Source organism: Hemibagrus wyckioides, linkage group LG07 (genome assembly GCF_019097595.1).
Source record: "Hemibagrus wyckioides isolate EC202008001 linkage group LG07, SWU_Hwy_1.0, whole genome shotgun sequence".
In the NCBI taxonomy this organism is placed as follows: Eukaryota; Metazoa; Chordata; class Actinopteri; order Siluriformes; family Bagridae; genus Hemibagrus; species Hemibagrus wyckioides.
In genome coordinates, this window is record NC_080716.1 from 14,829,722 (window position 1) to 14,845,853 (window position 16,132).

At 36.2% G+C, this 16,132-nt stretch overlaps 1 protein-coding gene across 1 annotated transcript; it reads left to right on the forward strand.

The window, feature by feature from the left end:
• The first annotated feature begins 3,370 nt into the window (after positions 1 to 3,370).
• Positions 3,371 to 15,855, forward strand: slc1a1 (solute carrier family 1 member 1). Its single transcript, XM_058395989.1, has 12 exons — positions 3,371 to 3,650; positions 7,578 to 7,718; positions 9,334 to 9,426; positions 9,523 to 9,637; positions 10,612 to 10,654; positions 10,753 to 10,857; positions 10,979 to 11,163; positions 11,279 to 11,386; positions 12,017 to 12,139; positions 12,562 to 12,756; positions 12,951 to 13,085; positions 14,303 to 15,855. Exons 1-12 carry the CDS (start codon positions 3,545 to 3,547, stop codon positions 14,541 to 14,543), a joined length of 1,590 nt encoding a protein of 529 aa, XP_058251972.1. The 5' UTR covers positions 3,371 to 3,544; the 3' UTR covers positions 14,544 to 15,855.
• Positions 15,856 to 16,132: the final 277 nt, after the last annotated feature.

Consider the following 16,132-nt stretch of genomic DNA (forward strand, 5'->3'; position numbering starts at 1 on the left):
TCCACATGGCATAGCAGCACCTCAAACCTCTTGACATTAACCATAATAACAAGCATAGACTGCCAGTCTCATAGATAAAGCCTGTGGGATTATGAAATAGTTCCCCCCAAAGGCCATTTTGTGCATTAGACTGTATGATACAAGTTCTATCTACCTAATACTTCAAACACACTGTGGCACCAAACCTACTTTCTTTTTCACATCTAGAACATAATGTTGTTTTTGCGATTTTCTGTGGTATGTCTTATATACATCCATATATTTTTACAATAAGTTATCACAGTATATTTATCATAATAGTTCTGCTTTATTCTGCTGTTAATGAGCAACAGCAACAGCCTAAGAATAAATACATGGTTACATAACACTGGTTTAATCAATTTGTGCTCATTTATTCCCCCTGTGATTTTGTAAATATTAAGGTGACCCATTTAGGTTCAGCATATTTAAAAAAAAAATATCCTTGGCTTTAATAAGGCCCACATATGGGAGAGGATGACAGGCCAAATTAGGCTCTGACAGAGGAATGCCATAACACAACCATATATCTACCAAGAGTCAAGCAAATCAGAAAATGCCATATAGCTCACATTAATACAGCCAGAGCAATGCTGCAACATTGCCACAGCTCTAATAGATGTGGGCTTTTTGAGGAATGTTTATGTATATCTATAATCCATTGAAATCCATATATTATCTATAATCCATTGAAACCCCAGATCTTACCTGAAACTTGCACAATAACTTGCAAATTATTTGGTACAGAGATGTAATTTGTGTCTTGTCACAAAGCGCAATTGCAAATGCACTCATCGCTTTGAGATTCAATAGTTAAAAAAAACATACAGCAATCAGTGGCACAATAATAATAATAATGTTTATTATTATTATTATTAGTAGTAGTAGTAGTAGTAGTAGTAGTAGTAGTAGTAGTAGTATTGCTTCAAGGAGAAAGGATCTATTATAATGCATTACCTGAAACTGCCATACGGGGGCAGTATACCATCACCATATCACTACCACTGCTTTCTGAACAGGAGCTTTCATAACTGCAGTGTAAAATTTAGCCCTACAAAATTACATTAAAGCTTTAATCATAAAATAAAAAAAATTCAAGGTGACCAAAATCTAATTAAATATTGTATGCATCTAATCTACGATGCTTGCAGGCTTTTTACTTCCTGCATCATATAAAGATAAGTAGGATTTTGTTAAAGGCTTGACACACCTTTCTTCAACAAAATGCCACTGCAAAATTATTTAAATGCCATAAAGTCTTATGTGTTCTGTACTGTGGAATACATGGTATCATTTATTACAAGATTTCAGAGAAAATTTCCAGCTTTAATATTTTTTTTTATGTTTCTAGCTTTAGTATTTTTATGGGGTTTTGTTGTTGTTGTTTTGCTGTTATGTAAATTATAGCAGTGCTGGAGTACATTTCCTGAGTAATATACTAAACGCTGGATATTTACATGGCAGACTAAAACCAGATTTGTTCATTTTGTAATACTTCAAATTGTCCAGACTGAAAAGCTGGTTCAGCAAAACACAGGGATGTTCACAAAATGTGTTTCAGTTATGAGCTATCTGAAAAAGAACGAGCAGAGTTGCTACAGTTGCATCTGTCTGGGTGCTATTACACAAATGAGTGATGTGAATGCAGCTGAATTTTCTGCCAAGGTGAGACAGACCCTTACAGTACAGACCCTTACAATAAGCCTATACATCCATGCATATGAATCACCTTGAAACATGAAATATCTTACATATTGCACAGATAATTTACAAATTATTTGGGGGGAAATTGTATAATGTCACATATCACAACTGCACATGCATTATTTGCTTTGCATTTGATTGATGAAAAACATAAGAAGAAGAAGAAGAAGAAGAAGAAGAAGAAGAAGAAGAAGAAGAAGAAGAAGAAGAAGAAAAAGCTAGCAATATGATGTCTACGCACCTTTAGTGCTTGGTCGCTTAATAATAATAAAGTTGCATAAAAAGGATCTTTAACAGATATTACTTGCAACATGTTCTCTGGCACACGAGGGCAGTAAACTGTAGCCCTACAAAAAAACAAAAAAAAACTATGCACATGCTTTAGATTTAATCCTCTTAATAAAAAAAAATCAATGTCATCCAAATCAATATAATTATTGTATGTATAGCAGAATGTATCTAATCTATGACACATGAGAAGTTTTTTTTTTATTTCCTGTATTGTATAAATATGAGTAGAGGCTCAACACTCTCCCATTCTCTCACAAAATAAAACAAAGGTGCCATTGCAAAATGATTTAATGTTTAACTGGCATGTTTCTAGCTTTAGTGTTTTTATGTTTTTTTTGTTGTTGTTGTTGTTTTGCTGTTATGTAAATTATAGCAGTGCTGGATTACATTTCCTGAGTAATCTACTAAACAGAGTAATCTACTAAACGCTGGATATTTACAACATTATCAGACATGCAACACTCTCCCATTCTCTCATACATTAAAACAAAGGTGCCCTTGCAAAATGATTTAATGTTTAACTGGCAGGTTATAAAGTTGTATGGATTTGTCCCATGGTGTTACTAATGAATGCACGGTATCATTTATTACAAAATTTCAAGGAATTTTTTTAATTATTTATTTTTTTGTGCTGCCAGGTTACAGAATTATAGATCCCAAATAAACCATTTCAGATGTCACCCATATTGGATTGGATATGTTTAGAGGATACCTTTTAATATCATCTAAAAGGTTAAATGACTGATTAAACATTTAAGTCATGTCATTTACAACAGTGCTGGATTACCTAGGTACCTACATCAGTGCTGGATTTCCTAAGTAATCTGTTTAACCCTGGATATTTGAACCAAAACCAGCTTTACTCTACATTAGTAATAATTATTTAGACTGAAAAGCCTATTTATCAAAACAGAAAGATGTAGCCAAATGTGTTTCAGTTATCAGAATAAGAAGAGATTTTTTTGTTTGTTTGTTTGTTTTTTGCAATTTTGTCAATTCTCTTCCTTGTGGTTATATTTTGATTACAAGATCACATTCACAATGCTTCTTTTTAATATTAGACCGAATAGAGATTAATGAAACTACCAACATACAATTTTTAATAAAATAAAAAAAAAGAAAGAAATAAACTAGCAGACAGGAGAATAATGAACACCCTTTTGTGTAAGGTGGCATAATATTCAGCAGTACATAATCTACAGTCACACTGCAAAAAAAAAACAAGCAGTACAGTCTGGCCAAAGGTTATCATGAGTACCAAATCCTTCCGAGCAGCTCGACACACACACACACACACACACACACACTCATTTTGCACACACTTCAGTTACTGCTCGCTGCTCCTGCCTCCCACCCCCCACCCTGTTGGAACTGACAGCAGCATCCTTTATAAAGCCGCCTCGGTTGCGTTTGTAAAAAAGCTCCTTCTCTGCTCATCCCTGTGCACCCTTTTGACAGAGATCGTTGAGCTACTGAGAGGTAGGAACGAACATTTTGGTTGATCATTTGCCTGTGTGCCTTGCTTTGGACTATGAGCATGGACATGTTGGCCAAGAAGGAGCGGAGAGGCAGAGATGTGAAAGGCATGCTGAAGAGGAACTGGGTTCTCATAGCAACCATCGCCTCTGTGCTGCTGGGTAAGTCTGCTACAACATTATAGGTAACGTAAGGCAGGACAGGTGGCTCTGTAGTGATGAGCTGCATGTTTCCAGAAATAATGATGTCTTTCGGTTGCTTTGTCTCCTGTGGGTTTATTGTGTGTGCCGCATGCGAGCGTGCAGTGACAGAGAACACCTCCATTCTTCTGCAGCTGCAGCACTCTCCTTCTCCCTCTCTCTCATTTTAATGTCTCCACAGAATGCTATTTGTTCAAATTATTCACCATCGTTGGCTTGCAAAATGAGACATTTATTTGCCTTTTTCATTACAATTCCTATGTCTTTGGTTGTAGCTTCATATCAGAGTCTTTGCAAGAACTAGTGTGTTATTTACAGCACTGGTGTTTTAGATGTTTCAGATGGATGTGTTCGTAGGTGATTAATCACTGATCAGCTTTCCCATGGTCTCAGTATGTGGGCGTGTCTCTCTGTATGTGTGTGTGTGTGTGTGTGAGAGAGAGAGAGCGAGAGAGAGAGAGAAAGGTTGGTATCCCAGTCTCACTTGGCTGTTTAAACATTTAGCAGCCACCACAGAGAAGCGTGACTGTCTTCTTCATCACACATTAACATCCAGTGTTGGTCTTAATTATTCTGTTAGTGGTGAGTCTTTCGAAATTCCCAGGACTATGAACCTGTCTAGAACAGCAGCCTGACACACTATTTACTGCAATGGTCTACAGTATAATAATACTTGCAGAAAAATCATGTCACATCATCATATGGTTCACATACTAATATTACACATGTGGTTGACACTTCTCTACATGATTAAGTCACCTTCACTTGTTAATCTCTCTCTCATGCTGGGAGTGGTCCCACATGAATACACCAAAAATTGCACTTACCAGGAAGAGTGTATGCTCGAGACTAACCCCTGCCTCAGCAGAAAACTTCACTTGGGTATTCTAGAACTGTTACTAAATACTTCTGCTGTAATCCAAAAGGACTACGTTTAAATACAGTTAGTGCAGTTTGACTTATAATATACGGTTGTAGCAGAATAATGATATATAATCTAACTACCTGCTGTCATCAAGAATAGGATGGGATCCATTTTGATTCTGGTTCCTCTTTCATGTTGTGTCAAGGAGTTTTTTCCTTGCTCCTGTCGTCTCTAATTTTAGTATTACATTCAGATCTATCTATCTATCTATCTATCTATCTATCTATCTATCTATCTATCTATCTATCTATCTATCTATCTATCTATCTATCTATCTATCTATCTATCTATCTATCTATCTATCCAGTGAATTTAATATATTTTAACATGTTAATTTGTCCATATGGACATGGTCATGTGGTTTTATTTTTAATATGTTAATTATATTATTCAATAATGTATTTTTTTTTATATTAAAGTCATTAAGAGTCATTTTCAATTTCAAGACTTAACATGGTGAAATTCACTTTCATGTGTTTTTCCCTTGTGATAATATATTCTTCAAAAATCATGGTGAAAGTCATATGATCACATGTATGTTTACTAGCAACGTTTAGTCAGGCATCCTAAACAAAACAGATTTGGTAATCACTGATTTTTGACACACTATGTTGTGAAGTAATATTTCCAACTTAGATAAAACTAAGATAAGCGTCAGTTGTGTTGAGTGCCAGTCAAGTGTTTACTGATTTCCTGTAATTCTGATGATTCATGAATATGGTCTGAATTGATTGCAAATATATTTTGTAATACCAAACGTCATCTTTTAATAAGTGCATATCCTGCTTTTCTACATATTTCTACATATTTGTATTGCCCAGCTGATAACTTAGAAGCACTTTATTGCAGCAGTTCACTTGTAGAGTGACATATAAAAAAAAACTGTAAAGCACAAAATGCTGGCAATACCAATTGCTTATTATTGAAGTTATAGTTATATATATTCAAAAATTAATTTTATGTAGTTTTCCCATTCGGAAATAAAGATGCAAACACATGTGCCTGGAGCTATGAGCTTAATGTTGTTAACAAATAGGGAGTTGTTTAACTAATCACACACTTAACTCAAAAATGTTTGGCTGACAATTGTCATTTATATGGCTTAATAACTTCCATATAAAAGATCATGTTATATAAATTAAATTGAGGTTCAAATCAATTCTCCATCATATTTTGGGCAGCATGTTCCACCTAAAAGTGAGCTCCAGATTCAAGATGGCTGCAACAGCTGTGTTTGGCTCTTTGTTGCACTTTGCACTCTGTCAGTGACTCATACATCTATTCAGACACAACATAAACATGAATATTGGTGATTGTATAATAGCTGAGCAGTATGAGACAAGCATGTGATGATTTAGTCATCACATTTGTACAACATTTATACAACATTTGCATGGAAACACAGATTATATAGATGACATTGGTAATGTATAAGCAATGTAGAACAGTAAAGTTGTTTGGTAACACATCCAGCTTTGGTATCCAACCTTCAAATTGATCTCTTGAATCTTATAATTCTACAAAATATGTAAAATTTAAAAAATTACAAATAAAAAAAAATACAAAACCTTTTTATATAAATAACTATTCATTCAGCATCTTCAGTACTCATTGTATTCTGATCAGGTTAAGCGTAGATCTGGAGCCTTTCCCAGAAACACCTGAGGGATTGGAATACACCCTGGACGAGATGCCAAGCCATGATCTAACACAGTAGACACACACATTTACACTTTCAGGCAGTTAGTATCATAGTATTCATTCCACTGGAATTGTAACAAGAGAACTAGATAACAAACAGACACAGAGAGAACATCCTGACACTGCTAAACTGCCACTTCTGCTACTACTATGCTGTAAATATGAAGTTAAATGCAAAATTGCAATCATGAACATTTAAAGCCTCACCTGAGATAAGGATCAAGCTTTGAGGCCCTGTGAGGCATCATTGCTACCCACTGTGCCATCTTACTATCATAACATATTAAGCAACCTTCATCTAGATGGCAACTTAGGCTGACTTTGGGTTGTAAAACCAGCAGGTCAGCCTTGTTTATAGACTGCAGAAAGATTTCAGATTTATGGTTCATCAAATAAGGTAATAAAAAGGCAACTAAATTACAGGCTTGGAGGTTTTCAAAGTGGAAGGTTGAGAACAGCAATATTTCCAGATTTCTAGCACTTCAGAAGTAATAATGACCCGCTGGCTTCTCTGGGGTTTTGCATCTTTACAATTGATCATCATCACCAAAACCATGGAAGTATAGATTACAAGCAGTACAAATGTCATGCATGAGTCTGAAATGTTAAAATTATCAGCAATCCATTCCAAGCAATCATCATACTTTGACTTATCATATGATTACAAAATTATGCTTCATTCCTCTGTGATAATGCTACTTACAATCAAAGTTAAGATTCCCGAAAAAACTTTAGGTCTCCATGGTGTTTGATTAACAAATCATTTTATTCAGTATATCAAAGTTACTCCTATGTGCTGATAGGTTGTTTGCTTTAAAGACAGGAATTTCCCAATATTTCATCAGAATGACTGTAATTCAGTGTAGGAGACTCACTCATATCAGTGATATCAGTGCTATCAGTTTCGAGTTACTATACAGAGCTATTCATTACTGCAATGTGTTGTTCAATGTGTTGATATAGTATCAGTTTTGTATGTGTGTAAATCTGAGGCTTTCATTCAATTATACCAACACTGTAAAAGTTTCCCCTTGTCAACAGCTTAATTGGGATTTGAACATCCCATCACTTTTCACTTTTTAATCGGACAACAGTCTCTAGGGATCGTTCTGAAAAACCTATTGTTGTAAAGCAAATGTTTTGTTTTAATGAATTCCCTGTGACTCTTCAACCAGAAAAAGGTCATGCAATGTTTTAGTACTTGTGTGGATTTTTACTACTATTCAAGTTCTGTTTGTGTGTTTGTACATTCTATTTAACAGGAATTGGACTGGGTGTGGTTGTAAGGGAGTATGCTGCACTCTCCCACCTTGATAAGCAATACTTTGGGTTTCCTGGTGAACTGCTGATGAGAATGTTAAAGCTTGTTATCTTGCCCTTAATCATCTCCAGCATGATAACAGGTAACAATCTATTGTTTATGATATTTAACTCTAAGTTGTATTACTTAAAAAGTTTGTTGTTGTTGTTGTTTTATTGGGGTGGGGGGTGGAGGGTGATCTGGAAATCCTGAAAAGGTAATATATCTAACAAGTAATGAAAAATTATAGGAAGTGAGCATCCACTTTTGACAGGCTTTTTACCTTTTCACTCTTCCAAAACAACCCCACCTCCACTCCAGCAATCACTGCCTTATTTAGTTTTGGGGAAAAAAAGGAGGCCAAACATTTTTTTAAGCTGGGGTGGAGCTTATTTCCATGTTGAAAAATATTTAGTAAGATCTGTTGCATTGAAATATTGTGAAACACAGCTTTTACGATGAAGTCTAGAAATAATATTACAAACCACACCTTTAAGAAATCTCAGATGCAACAGAATGCTGTACTGCATAAATGATATCTGTAAATCTAGATAGATAGATAGACAGATAGATAGATAGATAGATAGATAGATAGATAGATAGATAGATAGATAGATAGATAGATAGATAGATAGATAGATAGATAGATAGATAGAAAGACACAAAGCTTAAATAGGGTAAATGGCATACAAACATAACATGGAACAGGTGAGTGTGATTAAAAGTCTGGTGCTTGAGAGTGTGGGAGTGCTTAGTGGCTACTAGGAATTTGAGTCAGTGGTGGCTATGTCTGATGCACAAGAAGTCACAGGAGCTCGTGACGTTACATGATGCTACATAGTATTTCATATAGTAGCATCACACTCTGTACAGAGGCCATGTTTACAGAACAGTATTAGTTTTCCATGAAGAGAGGGAAGGGGAAGAAAACAATTCATCTACATGTAGTCAGCTATTTATTATAAAAGACAGGCACTCACTCCCTTTCATTAAATTATTCACCAGTATGCAAACGTATGTATGCTATTTCCTTTACTCTGCCTTAGAGTGACTATTAACAAATCGTCCACTCAATAGAGCTGCTCTCACTGCGGCAGCTGCTGCTGATGGAGCCCAATTATCAACCTTTATCAGAGTGTACAGGACAAATAGACAGAAAGGACAGAAAGGCCATGAAAAGGCTGCATATCTGGTGAAACCCTAGGTTATTTTTTGAAAATGTGGATAAGATGCTTAAGTAATGATAAACGTTGCAGTGTAGACACTTGTACTGAACATTCATGTAAGACAAGGCTTTTCTGTTCCAAACAAGGTGTGCTGTTTAATACAGTGTTTGTTAATCATTATCACAGTATCACTTTATCCAGAATATAATGTGCTCTTTAAAACAAATAACAAACCATGGTTGTGCTTTGGACCTCCTGATTGTTTCAAAGAGGTTTTCAGATGTGTGGCACAGTGAGTGCTGATGACTCCCATCATTGATTTGGTCAAAATAATGCAGGTCAATTCCAAACAGGTTCATCAGTGTGCTTGCTTTAAACAAGTCACAGTATACAGATCTCACAGAAATAACACACTGTGTGCAAATAAATCTGTATTGTTGCACAATTCTTGCAGGTGTCTAGTCATTTTATCTTAATATTGAGTGATAGCTATTATTTGAAATAGTACTAATAGCACTAGGAATAAAAGACAATAAAGCATTTTGTCTATAGGAGTAGCAGCTCTGGATTCAGAAGTGTCAGGCCGCATTGGACTGCGTGCAGTCATCTACTATTTCTCCACCACGATCATAGCTGTTATTCTTGGTGAGTCAAAGGAACAGTTTTAATGATAATGATGTAGAAAACATTTGTGTTCTACATGAAAACAATTCATTAAAAAAAAACTAATATCCCCAACAGGTATAATCTTGGTAACGACTATTAAACCTGGAGTCTCTCAGACAGCAGACAATATTGACCGAGCTGGATCCACTCCAAATGTCACCACAGTTGACACACTGCTGGATCTTGTCAGGTAACTACTTCCTCATTTTTTGATCGTTTGTCACATCTACCCATCTCTATTTACTTTTTCACTTAGTATCATTAACTTTAAAAAAGCAGACACCGATTGCACTTTGTAACATGATTTTTGTTCCTGGGTAGTCAGTGACATTTTCCAATTACTCTTGATGGAAAATGATTAAAAAAAATAGCCATTAAGCCCCTTGAGGTTTGGGTTTGGGCTTTAAAATTAGCCCAATACCTAACCCAAACTTTCATGGCTAAGATGGGTTTTTTCTCTTTATTTGGGTTACAAAGAATGGGGAAATAACACTTATTTCCCAGGAACAAGAAAAACGTAAAAATTTGTTACATAGTGTTATAAATGCTCTTTGTAAAAAGGAGAAAAAGTAAAGAGGACTAATAGTGTGTTTGTATTTGATCACATGACCTCTCCCACTTTTTTCTTAAACTCATACGCATACAAAGCAGTCGTGTCCCCAAAATTGTCTAAACATCCTGAAGAGTTCCATAAACTTGAAATTATATTCAAAACCTTATCAATTTCTTATCAATGTTTTCATCAAATATTAATTTTGAGTATTTTGAAAAAAAAAATGTTGGTTAGTAATAAGCCACTGATATGTCAGTAAATCAACAACTATTGTACTAATTATCATTACACAACTTGTTTTTGAGATTAACAATAACAATATTTTATAACATTTCTACTGACAAATCCAATAATAAGTCTGATAATATAAAAGGATAAGATGACATGTTTTCTTTTTATACTGAAATCTGAAACCTACTGATTATTTTTCTGTTGTTAGAATATGACCTCCTACTTTAACCTGCTTTATATCATCCTACAGTTCAGGCTATATACAAGTTTGGAACCATTTTCTTTTTATCCTCGGTTATCCAGTTATATTTAATCTTAAATAAAATATGAAATCTATATCTTATATGAAAACTCAACTATGGTCCTTTTTATTTAATTAGGAATATGTTTCCAGAGAATCTGGTGCAGGCATGCTTTCAGCAGGTAAATGATATATCTCTTGAATAAATGAATGAATGAATGAATGAATGAATGAATGAATGAATGAATGGATTATATAACCATCTATATCTCTCCTTTAGTACAAGACTCAGCGCAAGGAGATTGAACTGCCTGTGTCAAACACCAGCAATATGGTTACAACAACATTCCCACCTTTAACCACCATAATCACAACTGTTGCACAGGTAAAGGAGAAAACAGGCTTTTCCCAAACACAGTTCTAGTAAAACAACACAGATAGAAGACTTAAGGTACAAGTGTATATTTTTTTGCACATAATATATCTGCCTGTCCGCCTACTTCCAGAACCTGACCAAAGACTACACTATAGTGGGCACATATTCAGATGGCATCAATGTTCTTGGCCTCATTGTGTTTTGTGTTGCGTTTGGACTGGTTATTGGCAAAATGGGGGAACGGGGTCGTATCCTACTGGAGTTCTTTGATGCCCTGAATGAGGCCACTATGAGACTGGTCCATATCATTATGTGGTCAGTATTATTTCTTCAATCTTTCATCATATAATATGCAATATAGTAATATTTAATAAATGTGCTTTTTAAATTTTGAGTCCTGATGACAGTATTCTTGTTTTTGACTTTATAGTTACATGCCTGTGGGTATCCTGTTCCTGATTGCTGCTAAGATCATTCAAGTAGATGACTGGGATATCTTCAGGAAAATGGGCTTATACATGGTGACTGTGCTTAGTGGGTGAGTATCTGCTGAAATGCTAACGTTCCCTTATTGATTGTCAGTGAAGTGGATTTACTACTGTAGTCACGGTTTCTTTTACGTCCACAATACTGTGTTATATTGGTTGGCCCTGTCCGTGACCAGATAAGAGGCAAGGACTTCTAAAATTGCACAACCTGCGGATACAGTAATAAGACCTTTCAATGAATGTACGCTCCCCTAAATTTCCAATGACATGAATAATGCTGCTGACCCAACAACTGTGAGGAGATTCTGTAGCTGCAGCTAACTGAAGTGGAAAGGAAAGAGGCTAGAGAACTGCTGCCGCTGAGTCATACCAAGAACATTTCGATTCTCACATGGCTGGAGAGAAGATAAATAAAGTGCTATCATGACCTTGTTAAAATTGCGGGGTGTGCTTAAAAGTGAACACTCCTCTCTGATCCATTGTATTACAACTTGCCTTCACTTCACTTAATGATGACCCTTCTTTAGATAGATAGATAGATAGATAGATAGATAGATAGATAGATAGATAGATAGATAGATAGATAGATAGATAGATAGATAGATAGATAGATAGATAGATAGATACCTACCTACCTATGCACAATAATAATATATGCTTTTATATTTCTGTTTTCACAGACTTGCCATCCATGCCATTATTTTCCTACCCCTGATTTACTTCGCCTTTGTAAGAAAGAATCCATTCACATTTGCTCTGGGGATGGCACAGGCGTTGGTAACAGCTCTAATGATCTCCTCAAGGTGAACCTCAGCTTCTAATGTGTTCTACAGTGTCTGACCAGTGTGAAATGTAATTGGTAATCAGAAGTTAAAAGTTAAGGCTGTTGTGTAACTCAGTCAGTTAAGCTGTGGTCATATTACTGTGAGCCTGGTTTGAGTGTATGAGTGACAAATGAAAAGGACTAGGTGGATCGTGTGTAGTGTGTCATCATAATACAATAAATGAACCTATACAGAAGGGTGATCTCTATCTGTTTTTAACACTGAGTAGATTTTTCTGTGGGGGAAAAAATTGGAATATAATCACTAGTTTTGTTCTTTTTAATCACTATATGTATGTCCGTGAAATATTAAAGTCAGCGATATGTATAAGATGGATTATAAACTGTGAAGTGAGATCTAGAATTATTATTACATTAAATATTAAACCTTCTTTCTTTTAGCTCTGCGACCTTACCAGTCACCTTCCGATGTGCAGAGGAAAATAATAGGATTGACAAGCGGATCACCCGGTTCGTCCTTCCAGTGGGTGCCACCATTAACATGGACGGTACGGCACTTTATGAGGCAGTGGCGGCCATATTTATTGCCCAGCTAAATGGTCTTGACCTTGATGTGGGACAAATAGTGACAATTAGGTAAGTATAGATTAAAATCCATTCACACCTAAGGTGTATTTTCTAAAACTGAAAAAAAGAATTCGAGCTAGAATTCTGTTAATATTTTATTGGAATTGTAGTGCAACAGTGATTAGTTTTAATCATTTATGTCTTGTTATGTCTTCGGAAAACCAGAAGACTCAGCAGTAATTTAATTAATGCTACCTCTGCAGTATTACAGCAACAGTAGCCAGCATCGGAGCAGCTGGAGTTCCTAATGCCGGACTGGTAACCATGGTGATCGTGCTGACAGCAGTGGGCCTTCCTGCCAGTGATGTCACCCTAATTGTGGCTGTTGATTGGCTGATGTGCGTATCTGAATCACTAATCAGATTCACATTCACATGCATTTGAACAGCTGTCATAGAGCACAACAGTGTTTTTCAGAACTGTATAAATCAGAACAGTAGGCTACACACTATGTGCAGAGAGTGGTAGAAAATACATTAAGGAATAATGTCAGTCTTCCAGGTCAGGGTTATCACTGCCCATTCATTAGGCCACATTCACTTACCATCTATTTTAAATTTCCAATCAGCCAAACATGTGGCAGCAGTACAGTGTATATATTCATGCAGATGCAAGGCAAGAGCTTCAGTTAATATTCACATCAAACATCAGAATTTGGGGGGAAAAAGTCTAATCTCCGTGATTTGGCATGACAGTGCTGCTGCCATATGATTGGCTGATAATTGCTCAAATGTTCCTAACAAAGTAGAGGGTGAGTAATATATTCAGAAGTGATGGATTTTACAATATTTACTTATTGTATAGAGTTAGTTTACGTATTTGCATTATATACAGTTGAATCAATAGTTTTAGACGCAGTGTCTGAGAATTTGTCTGGACAATTATGAAACAGCCTTTATTTGTCACATATACATTACAGCACAGTGAAATTCTTTCTTCGCATATCCCATCCTTGGAGGTTGGGGTCAGAGCGCAGGGTCAGCCATGATACGGCGCCCCTGGAGCAGAGAGGGTTAAGGGCCTTGCTCAAGGGCCCAACAGTGGCAACTTCAATCTTGTAATCCGGTGTGAATAATACAGTCAGATTTAAAACCTTTAAAGTTACTCAAACACAGATGACTACAAAGCCGGAATTATGGCGACTTGATGTCAGGAAGCTCTTTGGCAGTCTTGTCTCACACAGAACTTGTGCATCCCATGCCCTTTAGTGTTGAGGGTGTGTGTGTAGGGTGTTAATTCAGTTTAGGGCTTAGAGGCTGGCATTAGGTGGTTTAATGGACCACATGAATGCCGACCTTTACTAATCCTCAGCTGATGTTGCCATCTGAGGGGGAAATTAGAGCTTAATACTTAGCACTTTGAGATGGAGGGGATACTCAAGTGGCCTGGATTGAAAAGTTAGCATTTTTAAGAAATAGGACACCCCTGAAGCCTACACTTATTAAGAAGAATTAAGCATTGTTAAAAGTTACTATCTATGTGTTTAAGATTCTTTTTCAGCTTGAATCTTGTCATTGTGAAACGTTTATTCTATCCCCATCATTCTTTTATTTAGTGATCGTTTCCGCACCATGGTCAATGTACTGGGGGACGCCTTTGGTGCTGGAATAGTCCAGAAGCTCTCAAAGCGAGAGTTGGAAAGGATGGACCTTACTTCTGATGTCGATGTGGCCAATCCGTTCGCCCTTGAGACCACTCTTGATGATGAAGAGTGCGAGAAGAAGTCCTACGTCAATGGTGGCTTCACTGTGGACAAGAGTGATGCCATTTCTTTCACAGAGACCTCACAGTTTTAGTCCCAAGCCAGTTACGGATGAGTGAATTAAATTACCTCTAGAAGAATTCAGAGGTATAGAAAAAATGAAATCAGTGCCATTACAAGGGGGGAGGCTCATTCCGGGAGGACACGTTCAAATGCAGACATTATCAATAGCTGTCATTACTGTTCTCTCCCCACATTTGCCCTATTACTGTGCTGAACCTACTACTTACTTTGTGCCAAGTCATTCATGGAATTGAGGAAAAAATGTTGTGAGTGCTTCCAAAATGTGTTGTCCTGTTGCCAAGAGATATGCAAAGGCACTTTTTAAACATTTTTCTTACCTGCGTTGTGGTTTTTAATGGTTTAATACTAACAGTTGTTCATGTAAATGCTCAACAATCTGTTCTGCTTTAGAAGTATGTTAAATGTGTGATTTCTACTGTGCCAACAAAGCAGATTTGTGTATACTGTATGTATTGCAACGAAGAGCATGTCCTTAACAAAACTATTATATTTATGACCTGTAGTGTTAAAAAAGCAATATGGTACTGCTCAGCCTTGTAATTGGCTTTTAGCGGGTTGCTTTAAAGCATCTCTCCCTCAAATCATGAATCTTACCATTCTGTCCAAACATTTGCTGTTAAAGGCATAAGCTATGAGCATTGTAGATCACTAACTTGTGCCAAATTGAATGTTTTAGTATGGAGGAAGCTTTTAATCTTTAATGAAGTATTGCATGAAGCAATATGATGAACACCTCAGATGTGGCCTTCAAAGAATGAATGAATCCTGGATCATTTTGTTTCCCTTCTCAGTAGCTATTTTACAGTGCCATTGTCGCATGATAACGCCATCAATCTGGGAGGATGAAGGCAAATGGACTCCTCTTCCCAAAGCATGCTATAGTCATGGAGCAATGCTGACGTTTCTTAGAAGAATCTCAATGCGAGGAGCCATTCCCATGGTTTTTTTTACGGTTTTCATTTTCCTGGTGTTTAGAAACACAATGAAAAAGCTACTGGGACACTTTGCACAGGTGCAGAGAGAATATAAAGTGTTATTAAAATATTCCCATCAATGTGACTACAGTTGATGTGGTTATATATGTGTATTATTGCCAATCGATTTATTTTGTTATTACCTGATTTACACATACGACTTTGGATTTGTGAGCCGGGCTGGAAGTGGTAGAGGAAATTGTTGATATAAAATATGGGGAGAATTTACATTGTATAGGCTGTTCAAAGCACATTTTTGTCAGAGTCTCAGTCAATTACAGTCAGTTAGCTTACAGTATAATTCCACATGTTATGTAACTACAGATGAATAAAATACAACAAATCTGACTCTGGTTTTTTGCTTCATTGGTTGCTGCATTAGCGCATTTCTTGATTTAATGAAAATCATTTATAAAATATATAGCTTCTTTCTATAAATCCTGAACTTGGGAAAAGTCAGATATTTCACTTTATATAATATTATTTGACTGAATGATTATAATGCTATCAGGGGCAACAATATTAGATAGTGATGAACAGCTACAGGTCATAGATCATTGCTTATTAATGGCCTTGTAGTCAACATACCAAGAATTTCGCTCTGAATCAGGGATCTCTCTGTCTC